This window comes from Papio anubis, chromosome 7, assembly GCF_008728515.1.
Source record: "Papio anubis isolate 15944 chromosome 7, Panubis1.0, whole genome shotgun sequence".
Lineage (NCBI taxonomy): Eukaryota > Metazoa > Chordata > Mammalia > Primates > Cercopithecidae > Papio > Papio anubis.
Genome location: NC_044982.1, coordinates 82388984 through 82401369, shown reverse-complemented (window position 1 = coordinate 82401369; position 12386 = coordinate 82388984). Strand labels below are relative to the sequence as shown.

At 56.4% G+C, this 12386-nt stretch overlaps 2 protein-coding genes across 7 annotated transcripts in view; one reads left to right on the top strand and one right to left on the bottom strand.

Annotated features, from left to right (window-relative positions):
* Positions 1-903: 903 nt before the first annotated feature.
* CPNE6 (copine 6) lies at positions 904-8130 on the top strand. The gene is made up of 17 exons (XM_021941054.2): positions 904-1690; positions 3000-3171; positions 3566-3745; positions 4118-4192; positions 4358-4432; positions 4598-4681; positions 4773-4862; positions 5214-5318; positions 5541-5627; positions 5872-5931; positions 6194-6327; positions 6405-6459; positions 6551-6602; positions 6924-7057; positions 7199-7435; positions 7638-7812; positions 7932-8130. Exons 2-16 carry the CDS (start codon positions 3004-3006, stop codon positions 7773-7775), a joined length of 1674 nt encoding a protein of 557 aa, XP_021796746.1. The 5' UTR covers positions 904-1690; positions 3000-3003; the 3' UTR covers positions 7776-7812; positions 7932-8130.
* A 603-nt stretch (positions 8131-8733) lies between these two features.
* NRL (neural retina leucine zipper) overlaps positions 8734-12386 on the bottom strand; it is a 39893-nt gene continuing 36240 nt past the window's right edge. For 4 of the 6 annotated variants that reach the window (XM_003901619.5, XM_009211271.4, XM_009211273.4 and 1 more), the window contains one exon: positions 8741-11584. In XM_003901619.5, coding sequence (XP_003901668.1) covers positions 11252-11584 — 333 coding nt within the window. In that variant the 3' untranslated portion in view covers positions 8741-11251. Of the gene's footprint in view, positions 11585-12386 lie in introns of all 6 variants that reach the window. The other 2 variants (XM_009211276.4, XM_031669182.1) reach the window with 1 other exon arrangement.

The following is a 12386-nucleotide window of genomic DNA, read 5'->3' as shown; positions in this document are numbered from 1 at the left end:
CAGGGCTGAGCTCCCTGGAGAAGGAACCAAAAGGACAGAAACCAACACCAATGTCTGTCCAGCTTTTGGGGGTGTAATGGGATTGGAACAGAGGGACACTGGGGAGCAGTGCGTGCGTGCGTGTGTGTGTGTGTGTGTACATGTGCATGCACACTAATGGGGGAATTACATGATGTTGTGTCGTCCTGGGGGCACCCTCACTAGTCAGAAATCTCAATAGCAGAGTGGCTTGCAGGTGAACAGAAGTCTCTGTGGCATGAGGTCAACAACTAAAGTCGCTGCCTCCCATGGTGTCCTAGCAAATACTGTCTTGGCATTCAAGATCCCACTCAAAAGCCCCTTTCTCTGTGAAGCCCTTCCTGATGGCTTCCCCACTCATCCATATCGCACCCTGCCTTAACGTGCTCTCACTGCATCCTGAGCAGGTCCGTAACATTGCACCTGTCACACTTAATTGCATATGTGTATTGGCTTATCCTCTCTCTGTCTCTCTGTTCCACATACATCTGCCTCCCCCAGGGGCAGAGGCTGTGTCTTAATCACCTGTGTAGCCCCAGCACCTGGCACAGTGCCTGACACCCAGGAGATGCTCAATAAATGGCTGCTACATTAATACATGAGCAGCTTAAGGGGATGGAGGGTGAAAGTAAATGCTCTTGCATACTCATCGCAGACCACAATGTGCCCAAACGTCTTCACATGTGGTTTGCAGCTCCCCAAGCAACTGCTTACTTCCCTTAATTACTGATTTCACCAGTAATGACTTGTTTTGTTTCCTTAAGATCTGTGCATGGCGCAGCCCCTCCCACAAGGGTAAGGCCGTATAGGTTGAATGTCTGGGGGTGTTGGGTATATTGTGGCACCGGGAAGAAGCCTTGGGAGTCAGTCCTTCAGCACATGCCCTCATGTGACCAGGATATGAGGTTGGGTGTCCTTAAGCAATTATGTCCATTTCCTGTGTCTCCTTATAAAATGGTGGCTAGGGAACTGGACGTCATTCTCAAAGCTATGACGTTCAGCAAGGTACGTGATGGTTTTTAAGGAGCACGGGAAGATCTACATTCTGCTGTATTCCGGGTTAGTGTGAGTGAGTACATGTGTGACAAGGACAGCCCGGTGTTCCTGTCTATGTGACTGCAGATATCCTTAGCTAGTATAACACTGTTGAAAGTGATGTGAGAAGGGGTATGTTTCCCAATGTGTATCGGCCGGGGGCTGTAACTGTCATGGTGTCACAGTGAGTTTATGTACTGGCGCCTGTGTGTGTCAAGATATGTGCGAGCCTGTGAGTCGTGGGTGCATGTGTCGCCATCATTTCTCTGTGTGAATGTGTATGCATGCACCACTGCAATGTGCGCATCTCTGTAATTCTGGGTGTGGGTGTGGTGTGAAGGGGAAGATGTGTGTCACTGTGTCTGTAGGGGTCCTGCCTCTAAGCCACCCCTACCCCGCCCTCTTCCCCTGGTTCTGTGGCTCCCTCCCAGGCTGTGGCCCTGCCCCTTCCCTCTTCTCCCTCCCAATCCATCCATGCGGGGGGAGCTGGTGCTGCGCCCCCCCCCACCCCTCCCCATCCAGGCCCCATAAATAGCAGCAGAGCCGGAGTTGGAGCCAGCGCCAGCGGCTGGAGCAGCAAGGGAGTCAGGGCCAGGGCCAGAGAGCCGGAGAGAGGAGCCCCCGACCGAGAGCCCAGGTGAGCCCACCCTTCCTCCCCAGCCCAGCCCCAGCCCAGCCCAGCTTGGCCCAGTCTCCATAACAACGTATCCTGGAGCCCACAGAGAGATCCCAGCCCTGCCCAATCCCTTCACCACCACAAGCCCCTGCCTATCTCAGGGACCCCCCAAGAACTGGGAGACTTGTGGCTGGAAAGCAGAGATCCCCCTCCCCCAGCCCAGACCCTCCCTCACATATCCAGAAAGGCACACATTGTGGGGAGGTAGATACCCAGCCAGAGAAAGGTCCCAGTTCTGAGGGAGGTACAGGAACTGTCACACCCTCCTGGAAACGGACACACAACATGGGGGGACTGACACGGAAGGTGGGGCACTCAGACACACCAATGCACACTCACTCGGGGAAGCATGACATGAGATCGGACAGCCTCACCCTGAGATCTGTACAGACACAGATAGATGGACTGACCGGCCATGAACTCGGGCCGGCATACCCCTGCCTGCTTCAGCCCGAGGCTTGGTAGCACTGCTGGGGGAAGGTGGCATGCGTGCATCCCACGGGCAGCATGGAGGGAGCCACGACTCCCCAAAAATCCTGTCGCTAAGAGACAGTGCCAGTGCTGCCAAGAAGTGTGAAAACAGGGGAGGTGGGGAGGGATGTGAGGCTTGTCATAGTTGGAGCTCCTGCCAGGAGCCTGAAAGAGCTTTCAGTAGAGCCCTGGTCCTGCCTCCCAGCCCACCACCCCTCCTTTTCCATCAGCTAGCCAGTAGGGGAATGGGGGCAGGGGGTGGATAGGGATACCCCAGCAGGGGACTTTCCAACCTGTCTCCTGCCCACTGCAGACTCCACTTCTGAGACCCATCCTCTTCAGACCTCCAGGGGCCTCTTCACCCCCTGCCCCACCCCCTTGCCCTAGTTTAGCTCCCTCGTGCCAAGACTGAGTGCAGCGCTGGCTCCAACACCAGTCGGGAAATAGCAGAAGGTGCTGAGGCCGCAGAAAGTATAGATCAATCGATGGCCTAGGAGCCAAGACTGCCAGGAACATCCCCACCCCAACCCTTCAGCCCTCTCCAGCCCCATCCATGCATACCTAGGCCAGCAGCACAGGGCTTCTGTGCAGGAGTGGGAAGCTCAGGTCCACTGCCCTCCCCTGCTCAGAGCTCTGGTGAAGCTGAGCAGAGGGCAGGGGAAGCAGGAAGTTCGTGAGGCCCCCGGGTCTAGGGAAGAAGGTTAAGGGGGGTGGGGCCCAGGGACCCCAGAGAATAGACCCCTCTCTGCTGGCAGGTGTTCCCTTTCCAGGGTCAAGGACACCTGCTCTGTCCCCACAGTGACATGTCGGACCCTGAGATGGGATGGGTGCCTGAGCCCCCAACCATGACGCTGGGGGCCTCTCGGGTGGAGCTGCGGGTGTCCTGCCATGGCCTCCTGGACCGGGACACACTCACCAAACCCCATCCCTGCGTGCTGCTCAAGCTCTACTCTGATGAGCAGTGGGTGGAGGTGAGAGCAGCTCAGGTTTCTCCTTAACTAACCTGGGTTAAGCTTGGGAAGGAGGGAGTCTGGGTGGGAGCAGTGAAAGCCTTGTAGGGAAATGTGTGGACTCTGCAGTGCCTTCTCGAGGCCGCTTGTGTAACCTTGGAGATGGGTCCCGGAGGGGACTGAGATTGCCCCAGAGGCAGCGGGGTTGCTCCCAAAGGCCTCATGATAGCCCAGTGGACTGAGGGTCCAGTGGGCAGGCAGTACCCCAAGCTCAGGGATCAGCTTAGGAAGAGAAGAGCTGGTTGCTGGGGACGTGGGGGCCCAAGAAGAGCTGGCATGACTAGGGTAGTCCAGGGCAGGGAAAAGTATCCTTGGTTCCCAGAGAACCCTTGCCTGCCTTCAACTGCTACCACAGGTAGAGCGCACGGAGGTGCTTCGCTCCTGTTCCAGCCCTGTCTTCTCCCGGGTGCTGGCCCTCGAGTATTTTTTTGAGGAGAAGCAGCCCCTGCAGTTCCACGTGTTCGATGCCGAGGATGGAGCCACCAGCCCCCGAAATGATACCTTCCTCGGCTCTACAGAGTGCACCTTGGGCCAGGTCTGCATTCTCGGCCTCCCCGGCTACCCTACCCTACCTCCATCAGCTTTGCCTCTGGACACCGAAATGAGAGAAAACATGAGCTCTAGAGCTAGTTCAACCCAGCCTTGGCTCCCATCTCTGCCATTCACTAGCTGTGCAGCCTCAGGAAAGATACTTAACCTCTCTGAGTCTTACTTTTCCTATCAAAAAAATGGGGGAGTGGTCAGAGTGCTTCCCTCTTCAGACTACTGTAAAAATTGAACCCAACCCTAGCCCAAGTCAAAGTTCCAACCCTTGTGGACGCTTAGAGCATTTATTATTCCATCCCTTGTACGTGGCCAAGGCAGATGGGGTTGTCACAGCTGGGTCTCCCTCCACCTCCATCCCCAGATTGTGTCACAAACCAAGATCACTAAGCCATTGCTGCTGAAGAATGGGAAGACTGCGGGCAAGTCCACCATCACGGTAAGCAAGATCGCCTGTACTCACCCTTGGTCCAGGTATTCAATGCCCCTGCATGGACACCTATGGTGACATCATGCCCAGGACCACCCCCACCTAAGGGAAAGGGGATGGGATGGCCCTTGTGGTAGGGATAGAGGAGTCCTGCCACTCGCATCCCCCTTGCAGATCGTGGCTGAGGAGGTTTCTGGCACAAACGACTATGTGCAACTCACCTTCAGAGCCCACAAGCTGGACAACAAGGTTGGAACCCCAGAGTCCAGGCCCCCAACTCCCCGGTCAGTCCTAGGCCTCCTACTCAAGACAGATCCCAGGAGCCCAGGCCTGCTCCTTTCCCAGTGTGAGCCCATCCCCCACCCTCCTTGCAGCTCTCACCAGCCTCAGGGACCCTTTCTCCTGTATCTTCAGGATCTATTCAGCAAGTCTGACCCTTTCATGGAAATCTATAAGACCAACGGGGACCAAAGTGATCAGCTGGTCTGGAGAACTGAGGTTGGTGCCTGGGGCTATGGGGATGAAGGGAGGGAGAGCAAAGTAAGAAAACCCAGACAGGAGCTGACCAGCCACCTGGTGCCTCTCCAAGGTGGTGAAGAACAACCTGAACCCCAGCTGGGAGCCGTTTCGCCTGTCCCTGCATTCCCTGTGCAGCTGTGATGTCCACCGACCTCTCAAGGTGAAGTCCCAGCCAGGCAAGCACGCCTACTTGGAGCAGCCAGTCTGCTATCTAAGACCTTTCCCCTGCTTGTGGCAAGCCTCTCTCCTCTCCCCCATGTGATAAGCACATCCCACTGTGGGATAAATAACAGGTCACAGCTCTATGTTAAACTTCCCACATGTGTGCCTTTTATCAGTCCCTGGCAGATTGAGCCAAAGAACAAAGTTCAGCAGGTGGCTTCTCTGGGCAGGTTGAGGATGTCTGTTTGGGCCTCAAGACTGTGAGGCCCCTGCCTCTGAGTCCCCCTACTCACCGTGAACACTGCAGAGCATCTCCAACCTGACCCTACTCCTCCCCCTGCCTTCTCAGTTCCTGGTATATGACTATGACTCCAGTGGGAAGCATGACTTCATCGGCGAGTTCACCAGCACTTTCCAGGAGATGCAGGAAGGGACGGCAAACCCTGGGCAGGAGGTGCCACAAATACCCCACCCCCAGAATCCCCACCCAGATCCCTGGGAGAGTCCTGGGGGTGATTCTGAAGAGACTTCCATAGGAAGTGGAGAGGGTGGAAAGCACCTGGGCTCAGCTGAAGGACTGAGCCATGGGGGTCTTGCTTTGGGAGGCTCTGCTGGAAAGGAGAAAGAGGGGTCACCTGATGGATTTGTGACCCTGAACTTGTGGGGTGGGGTCTAGATGCAGTGGGACTGTATCAACCCCAAGTATCGGGACAAGAAGAAGAATTACAAGAGCTCAGGGACGGTAGTGCTGGCCCAGTGCACGGTAAATTTCACTTCCTGCTTCAAGCCTTGCCCCAGCCCCTGCCCCTACCACACTCTCAGGTTCAACCCTTCCCTTGTTTCAAAGACCAGTTTCTCTGCTTCTGGAAACTGGGAACCCTTGCCCTATCTCACCCCCAACTGCAACCCAAAAAACTCTGGCTCCCCCATGTTCCCCATGCCCTACCCATGCTCCCTCCTCAAAGGACCACCCCATCCCCTCACCTTACCCCTCTCCCTACCTCCAGGTGGAGAAGGTACACACCTTCCTGGATTACATCATGGGTGGCTGCCAGATCAGCTTCACGGTAAAGACTCAGAGGGAGGGCACACAGGCAAGAGGGAGGGGCTGAGTCCATAGTGAATGGAAGGAGCCCAGAGTCTCCACTGCCCCCACTTGGGCTGCTCACGAGCCTTTGCATTGTCAGCTTATGCACCCCCCATCATTATGTGGCTACCTGTAGCCTCCCCCCCAACTCATCTTAGTCCTCCCTACAGATGCCAGCTCTGGCCTAGGCAATCTGGTGGCTCTCATGGCTGCAGCATGACCGTTTTCCCACCCCTACCCAGGTGGCCATCGACTTTACCGCCTCCAATGGGGACCCGAGGAGCAGCCAGTCCCTGCACTGCCTCAGCCCCCGACAGCCCAACCACTACCTGCAGGCCCTGCGTGCAGTGGGAGGCATCTGCCAGGACTATGACAGGTAGGAGGGAGTGGGGCGGGAGGGAACAGGCAGGGAGGCCTTGCCCGACGGATTCCACAGCCTTTTCTTCTCCCCAGTGATAAGCGGTTCCCAGCTTTTGGCTTTGGGGCTCGAATCCCCCCCAACTTCGAGGTAGGCTAGATGTGAGGGAAGGAAGGAGTTGGGGGGCGTGTCAGTCAGGAAGAAAAGGCAGGCCCTCACTGCTCCCGCCTTGCCCTCGCAGGTGTCCCATGACTTTGCTATCAACTTTGACCCGGAAAATCCTGAATGTGAAGGTAAAAGGGGAGATTTTCACCTGCCCCACCTCGCCCTAGACACACCCCACACAGGAGCACAGACTCCATTCCCAAGGGCCCAGCTTCCTGACCCTTCCACCCATCCCAGGCCTGTCTTCATCAGGTGAGGCTTCCAGGGCTGAGGCCCAGCATCTGCCCCCAACTCTCCCCACCAAGGGACCGTCCAAATCTCCCACTGCTTAATGAAGGAACTCGAGGGGAGGGCAGTCCTCAGACCTGGAAGCACTTCCTTGCTTTAAGGAGTGTCAGGAAGAGGCCCTGCTCATTTCTGCCAGCTTCTCAACTTCTCTTCACCCACAGAGATCTCAGGGGTCATCGCCTCCTACCGTCGTTGCCTGCCCCAGATCCAGCTCTACGGCCCCACCAACGTGGCCCCCATCATCAACCGTGTGGCTGAGCCGGCCCAGCGGGAGCAGAGCACCGGCCAAGCCACGGTAGGAAGACATGGTGGGCAAACAGGAGCTACCCCATGTGTCTTCAAGTGGTGCCAGGGCCAGGGCCTGCACCTGGGTAGAAACGCTGTCAATGCCCTTGCATACAAAGCCAACCCTTCCACCCTCTCTGCTCGCCCTCAGAAGTATTCGGTGCTGCTGGTGCTCACTGACGGTGTGGTGAGCGACATGGCTGAGACTCGCACTGCTATCGTGCGTGCCTCCCGCCTGCCCATGTCCATCATCATTGTGGGTGTGGGCAATGCTGACTTCTCTGACATGCGGCTGCTGGATGGCGACGACGGTCCCTTGCGCTGCCCCCGAGGGGTGCCTGCAGCCCGAGACATTGTCCAGTTTGTGCCCTTCCGAGACTTCAAGGATGTGAGTCCCCTGGGCCCCTTCCAGCTGAAGGATTCCTCAGCTTCTCATCCCCCCAAATCTGACCTTCGTCTTCCATCATTTGATGTCCTGCTAAGGATGCTGGAGCCTAACTGGCCACCCTGAAGCCCCACTTCTCCCTCAACTGACCCTGCCTGCCCTACTCTTCCTCCCACCCCTAACCACATCACTGTCCCCACCCTAGGCTGCCCCCTCTGCACTCGCCAAGTGTGTCCTGGCTGAGGTGCCACGGCAGGTGGTGGAGTACTACGCCAGCCAGGGCATCAGCCCTGGGGCTCCCAGGCCCTGCACACTGGCCACGACTCCCAGCCCTAGCCCATGACTGCTACCCTCCGGACCGACACTCCCTCAGCCTCTCAGTGAGTCCTGGGGGGTCCAAAGGAGTGGACACAGGGGGTGCAAAGTGGGGCTCGGTAGGGCCCATCTAGGCTGGGTGTAATGTAGAAGAGAGTGTTTATGACTCTCCTCCCACTCCCAGGTGCCTGTCCTGACCCTCGTGACTCCGGTGACCAATGCCTCCACCTCTTGGACCAGCTGTGCCCCCTGGGTTCTGGACGTGAGTGGTGGGCCCTGCTCCTATCTCTCCAAACCCCACACCTTTAATGCTGTGGCCCCTCAGTGACTTCCTTGGGTGATCCTGACTTTCTAGCCATTAATAAAGAGAACTGCTCCTAGCACCTCAGCCTCTAACCATCATGCCTCAGATGCCCACTGGCAGCCTGCAGCACACCCACACACACCATAAGAAATGAGGACCAGCACCTTTCAAAATCTGAGACAGAGCTCCCCAGGCAGGCTGCTGTCTCTGCAGTCTTACCCCAACTATGTGCCAGTGGGATCTGAGGAGCCCCCACCCTCACCTCCCAACCCCAGGGGGTCTACACACCACGGAGGTTAATTACAGGAGATACGAGGATAATTAGGGGCTGTCAGGGGGGCGGGCTGAAGCTTTCTTATAGCTGTCTCCAGAGAGGCCCTGCTGAGTCCCCCAGGAGCTGAACCCCAGCCCCCACACAGCTGTGGGGCGGGCCAAGAATAGGTGCTGGGGGTACTAAAGGAGGGCAGCAGGTCTGCTAGTAAACTGGGAACATAGTGAAGCATCTAAGGCCTGTACAGTCTGGTTTCCTGGGTGTGTCAATGTGTGTGTCTGTTCATGGCCTTAATGGGTCACACTCATGGACTCAGGGATGTGCAGTGCGTGAATACACAGATTCACACGCTTAACGATCACATCAGCAACAACAGCAAATATCATTATGTAGCATGTGTCAACTTTATGCTAAGTGCTTATTTAAATGCATTTATTCTCAGTAGGTGGTTACCATTATTTTCACCATTTTTCTGACAATCAAGTGAGGCTTCGTTTTAACTCACCCATGGTCAAAAAACTGGTAGAAGTACAACTTGAAACAGGGTCTCACTCTGCCACGCAGGCTGGAGTGCAGTGGCACGATTACGGCTCACTGCAGCCCCGAACTCCTGGGCTCAAGTTATCCTTCCACCTTAGCCTCCTGAGTAGGTGGGACTCCAGGTGCATGCCATTACATCTGAATTATTTTATTTATTTATTTATTTTTGTAGTGACAGGGTTCTTGCTACGTTGCCCAGGCTGGTCTCAAACTTCCTCCTTGGCCTCCCAAAGTGTTGGGATTACAGGCAGGAATGACCGCGCCCCACCTAAAGCACTACTCTTAATCACCGCAGTGTGCAACTTTTTTAAGTATATTCAGGTGACCCAGAAGTATCATTTTTGAGACCCAGGTATACGTGGCCTAGTTGTGTGCTCAGGTGTCTGTGGATGGTTCTGTATGCCTTTGTGTGCCATGCAGGTGAGAAAAGTGAACAAGAAAAGTAGTGGGTCTAAATTACAGCTCCAGGGCAGGCAAGGATAGACACAGGTGAAATTTAGAGTGAGAGAAACAGCTGGGCTCCTGGAAGAACCCTCCCGGCCCCATCCTCTCCCTTCAACAATGAGTGTGGAAGGGGATGAAGAAAGAGAAGCTAAAGGTTCTGTGAGCCCCTCAGAGAGAGAATCCAGAGCCAGAGAGGATAGCCAGTGGCCAATGGTGGAGAAGGGAGAGGAGATGAGAGAAATTGAGAGCAATGGAGGAGAGGACTCCCATTGCAGGCTCCTACGTGGAGGAGGGATGAGCTGGGATAGAGGAGGGGGAAGAGGGAGCAAGAACTGTGATGGGAAGAGAAGAGACAGCTGGGGAGGGGGTGGAGAGAGGGGGTAGAAAGGAAGAGGGACATATGGGAGCCTCTTCCCCCATGCCCGAAAGCTTCTCCCATTTATTATGTCCGGTAGAGGACAGATGACAGTAACTGGTGAGGTGGCTGCTCCCAGCACAACGCCTGTGCTCTGCCCAGAGGCCCCATCTGCCCTCCCCTTAGGCTGTTGAACTGGAGGACTGGGTTACCATGGAAACTGTGAGACCTGGATAGCCACAGACAGGCCGAGTTGGGCCACTGAGGCTTCTGAGTTTGGTGGTGGTGGTGAGAGGGGGAGGATCTATCTGTTCCAATGCCTGCCCCTCACCCCATTTCCATTGGCTCCCCATAACAGATGTGCCACTCAGCTCCAGGTGGGGACTTCCCTTTTTCTTGCTCTTTCTCTCTCTCCCTCTCTCTCCCTCTCCCACACACAGACACACAAAACAGTAGCCTGAAGCAGGGATAAAGAATGAACACTTCTTAAATTGCAAGAGCATTTAGCCTATTGCATTAGAATTCTGCCTGGACTTCAAGTTTAATTCACAAAAGCTGCACTCTCTCAGCTCCTTGTCATCCCAGGAGAAGTCTCGCCTCAGCCCTCAGAGAGGTGGGAGGTGGTAGGAGCACCCTGTGCAGGTCTGGAGGCCCAGGAAGCCTGGAGAGAGCTGCAGAGGACCCATGTATGTGCTCACAGAGAAGCCAGGCTTCCTCACCTGGGCTGTGCATCCCCTGCCTAGGCTGCAGCTGGGAAACCGGAGCAGGATAGGAGGTGCCCTTGGCGAGATTGTCTTGGGGACTTCTTGGGGAGACCACTGGGACTTCCACACTGGGGAGATGCCAGAACTGGAAAGGGAGCAGAAGTCGTCCAATCCAAATGAGAATTAGATGAAGTAACACAAGTCCAGGAAGCAATCGATTTGCTCAAGGTGACAGGGGGATCCCATGGAAGAGCTGGGACTAGGACCCAGATTTCCAGACTTCTGCACAGAGCTCTCTCCCAACCCACACCAACAACCCCCAGAGCTTCAGGCCTTTGCTGCTCTGAGCCCTGAAGGCCACAGGGTTGGGCAGGGAAAAAGCATCTTGGATAGAGTTCCTAGTCTGTCTAGTTATTGGGTATTGAAATCTTGAAAATTCTGTAGTGCTAAAATGGGGAGGTTACAAGCTTCAGAATGAAAATACAGCCTTATTGCTAATTACAGCTTTAATGTGTTACAGGTTGAAAACCTTGAATTAAAAACTAAACTGAGGTGGGAGCTGCAACCCTCCCCCACCTCTCATTCACTGTCACCACACTTCCACCCCCCAGTGCCTGGCACTGGTCCCTGCAGAGCTCAGCGTGCTAGTCATGTGGGCTGGGTTTCTGTGTTTGTAAGGGGAGGGGACCCCTCTCCAGAAAATGACCAGCATCTAAATTCGGGCATGACTTGAGGACCCAAAAGCTTTGGGGATATTTGCGCGGTCATACAGGGCGTGGCTAGGACCAGAAGGCGCTCTGGTAACGATGCAGAGAACTGTGCAGCCGCCTCCTGGGCGGTGCCACCCCACCCAGCCCCCACTACACCACAAGGTGCTCTGAATGGCTCAGAGAAAGAGGTGGGAGAGTTCCCCGGACCCGGGACCGCTCGAGGTTAGCCGGTCACAGCGAGCCTTGTAGAGATCTCGCTCCCGGGCCAGGCGGGCCACCTCCGCCCGCAGCGCGTCCAGCTGGGCGGCCAAGCGGGCGCGCTCGGCCTCCAGCCCGCGCCGCTGCTGCAGCCGCTTGGAGCGACAGGCCTGCGCGTAGCCGCGGTTCTTCAGCGTGCGGCGCCTCTGCTTCAGCCGCAGCGCCTCGTCGCGTCCGCAGCCCCGCAGCTGACGGTTTAGCTCCCGCACAGACATCGAGACCAGCGCCGCGTCGGAAAACCGCTCGGCCAGCTGCGGAGGGAGAGTGCAGAAACCGGGTCAGCGAAGGGTCCAGGGTCGCACCCCACTCAGCCCTGGGGGCCCGACGCTACCTGGCCCCGCCCCGGGACAGCCCCGCCCCGCCCCGCCCCGCCCCGGCTCCCACCTTCACCGGAAGGCTCGCCCTTCCACGCAGTCTGTTTCAGTCCAGACCCCGCCCCAGGCCCTGACGCTCTCCGGGCCCCCCAGCTGACCGTTGCTTGAGTCAGGCGAGCCGGCCACGGTCAGGCGAGCCCACCGCGCACCTGAACCCCGGGCTTGTCTCTGGGATCCCCGGCATCCAGCTCCAGGCCCGGGTGTGTCCAGTGGACCCGCACCCAGACGGCCCCCAACCCTCCAACGCTCTGCGTTTCCCTGTCCTGAAGCCCGCAACCCGGTGACCCTCACAGGATTTGGATTACATCCTAATGCCCTCAACACCCCCATCTGTGTCTGTAATTAATAGGATGAGTACCAATCCTTCCTGAGAAGGTTGGGGTCTGGGAAGCACGAAGTCTTGAAAAGGCCAATCTAAACCAGTCTTAACCCGGCTCCACTCCACACATAAACCTTTCCCTGGTTTCCACACACCGTGTATCTGTTTATCTCCCGAAGTCGCCCACTCCCCAGCTCAATTCTTCCCTTCGGATTTTCTGCTAATCTTATCTTCTCCCTGCTCCTCCTGGTTCAGCCTACTCATTTCTCTCCATTTTGAGAAAAGGGGGAGAAGCAGAATGTAGTTTTCTCGATCTGATTTCTTTCAAGGGACCTTCTTCCCTTCTCCTGCCCTCTGTCC

Bases quoted from the DNA above. Each gene is read 5' to 3' on its own strand.
- CPNE6 (XM_021941054.2), top strand. From the start codon at position 3,004: ATGTCGGACCCTGAGATGGGATGGGTGCCTGAGCCCCCAACCATGACG. The intron at 5,628-5,871 runs GTAAATTTCACT...CCCTACCTCCAG, and splicing joins TAGTGCTGGCCCAGTGCACG to GTGGAGAAGGTACACACCTT. The intron at 6,603-6,923 runs GTAAAAGGGGAG...CTTCACCCACAG, and splicing joins GGAAAATCCTGAATGTGAAG to AGATCTCAGGGGTCATCGCC.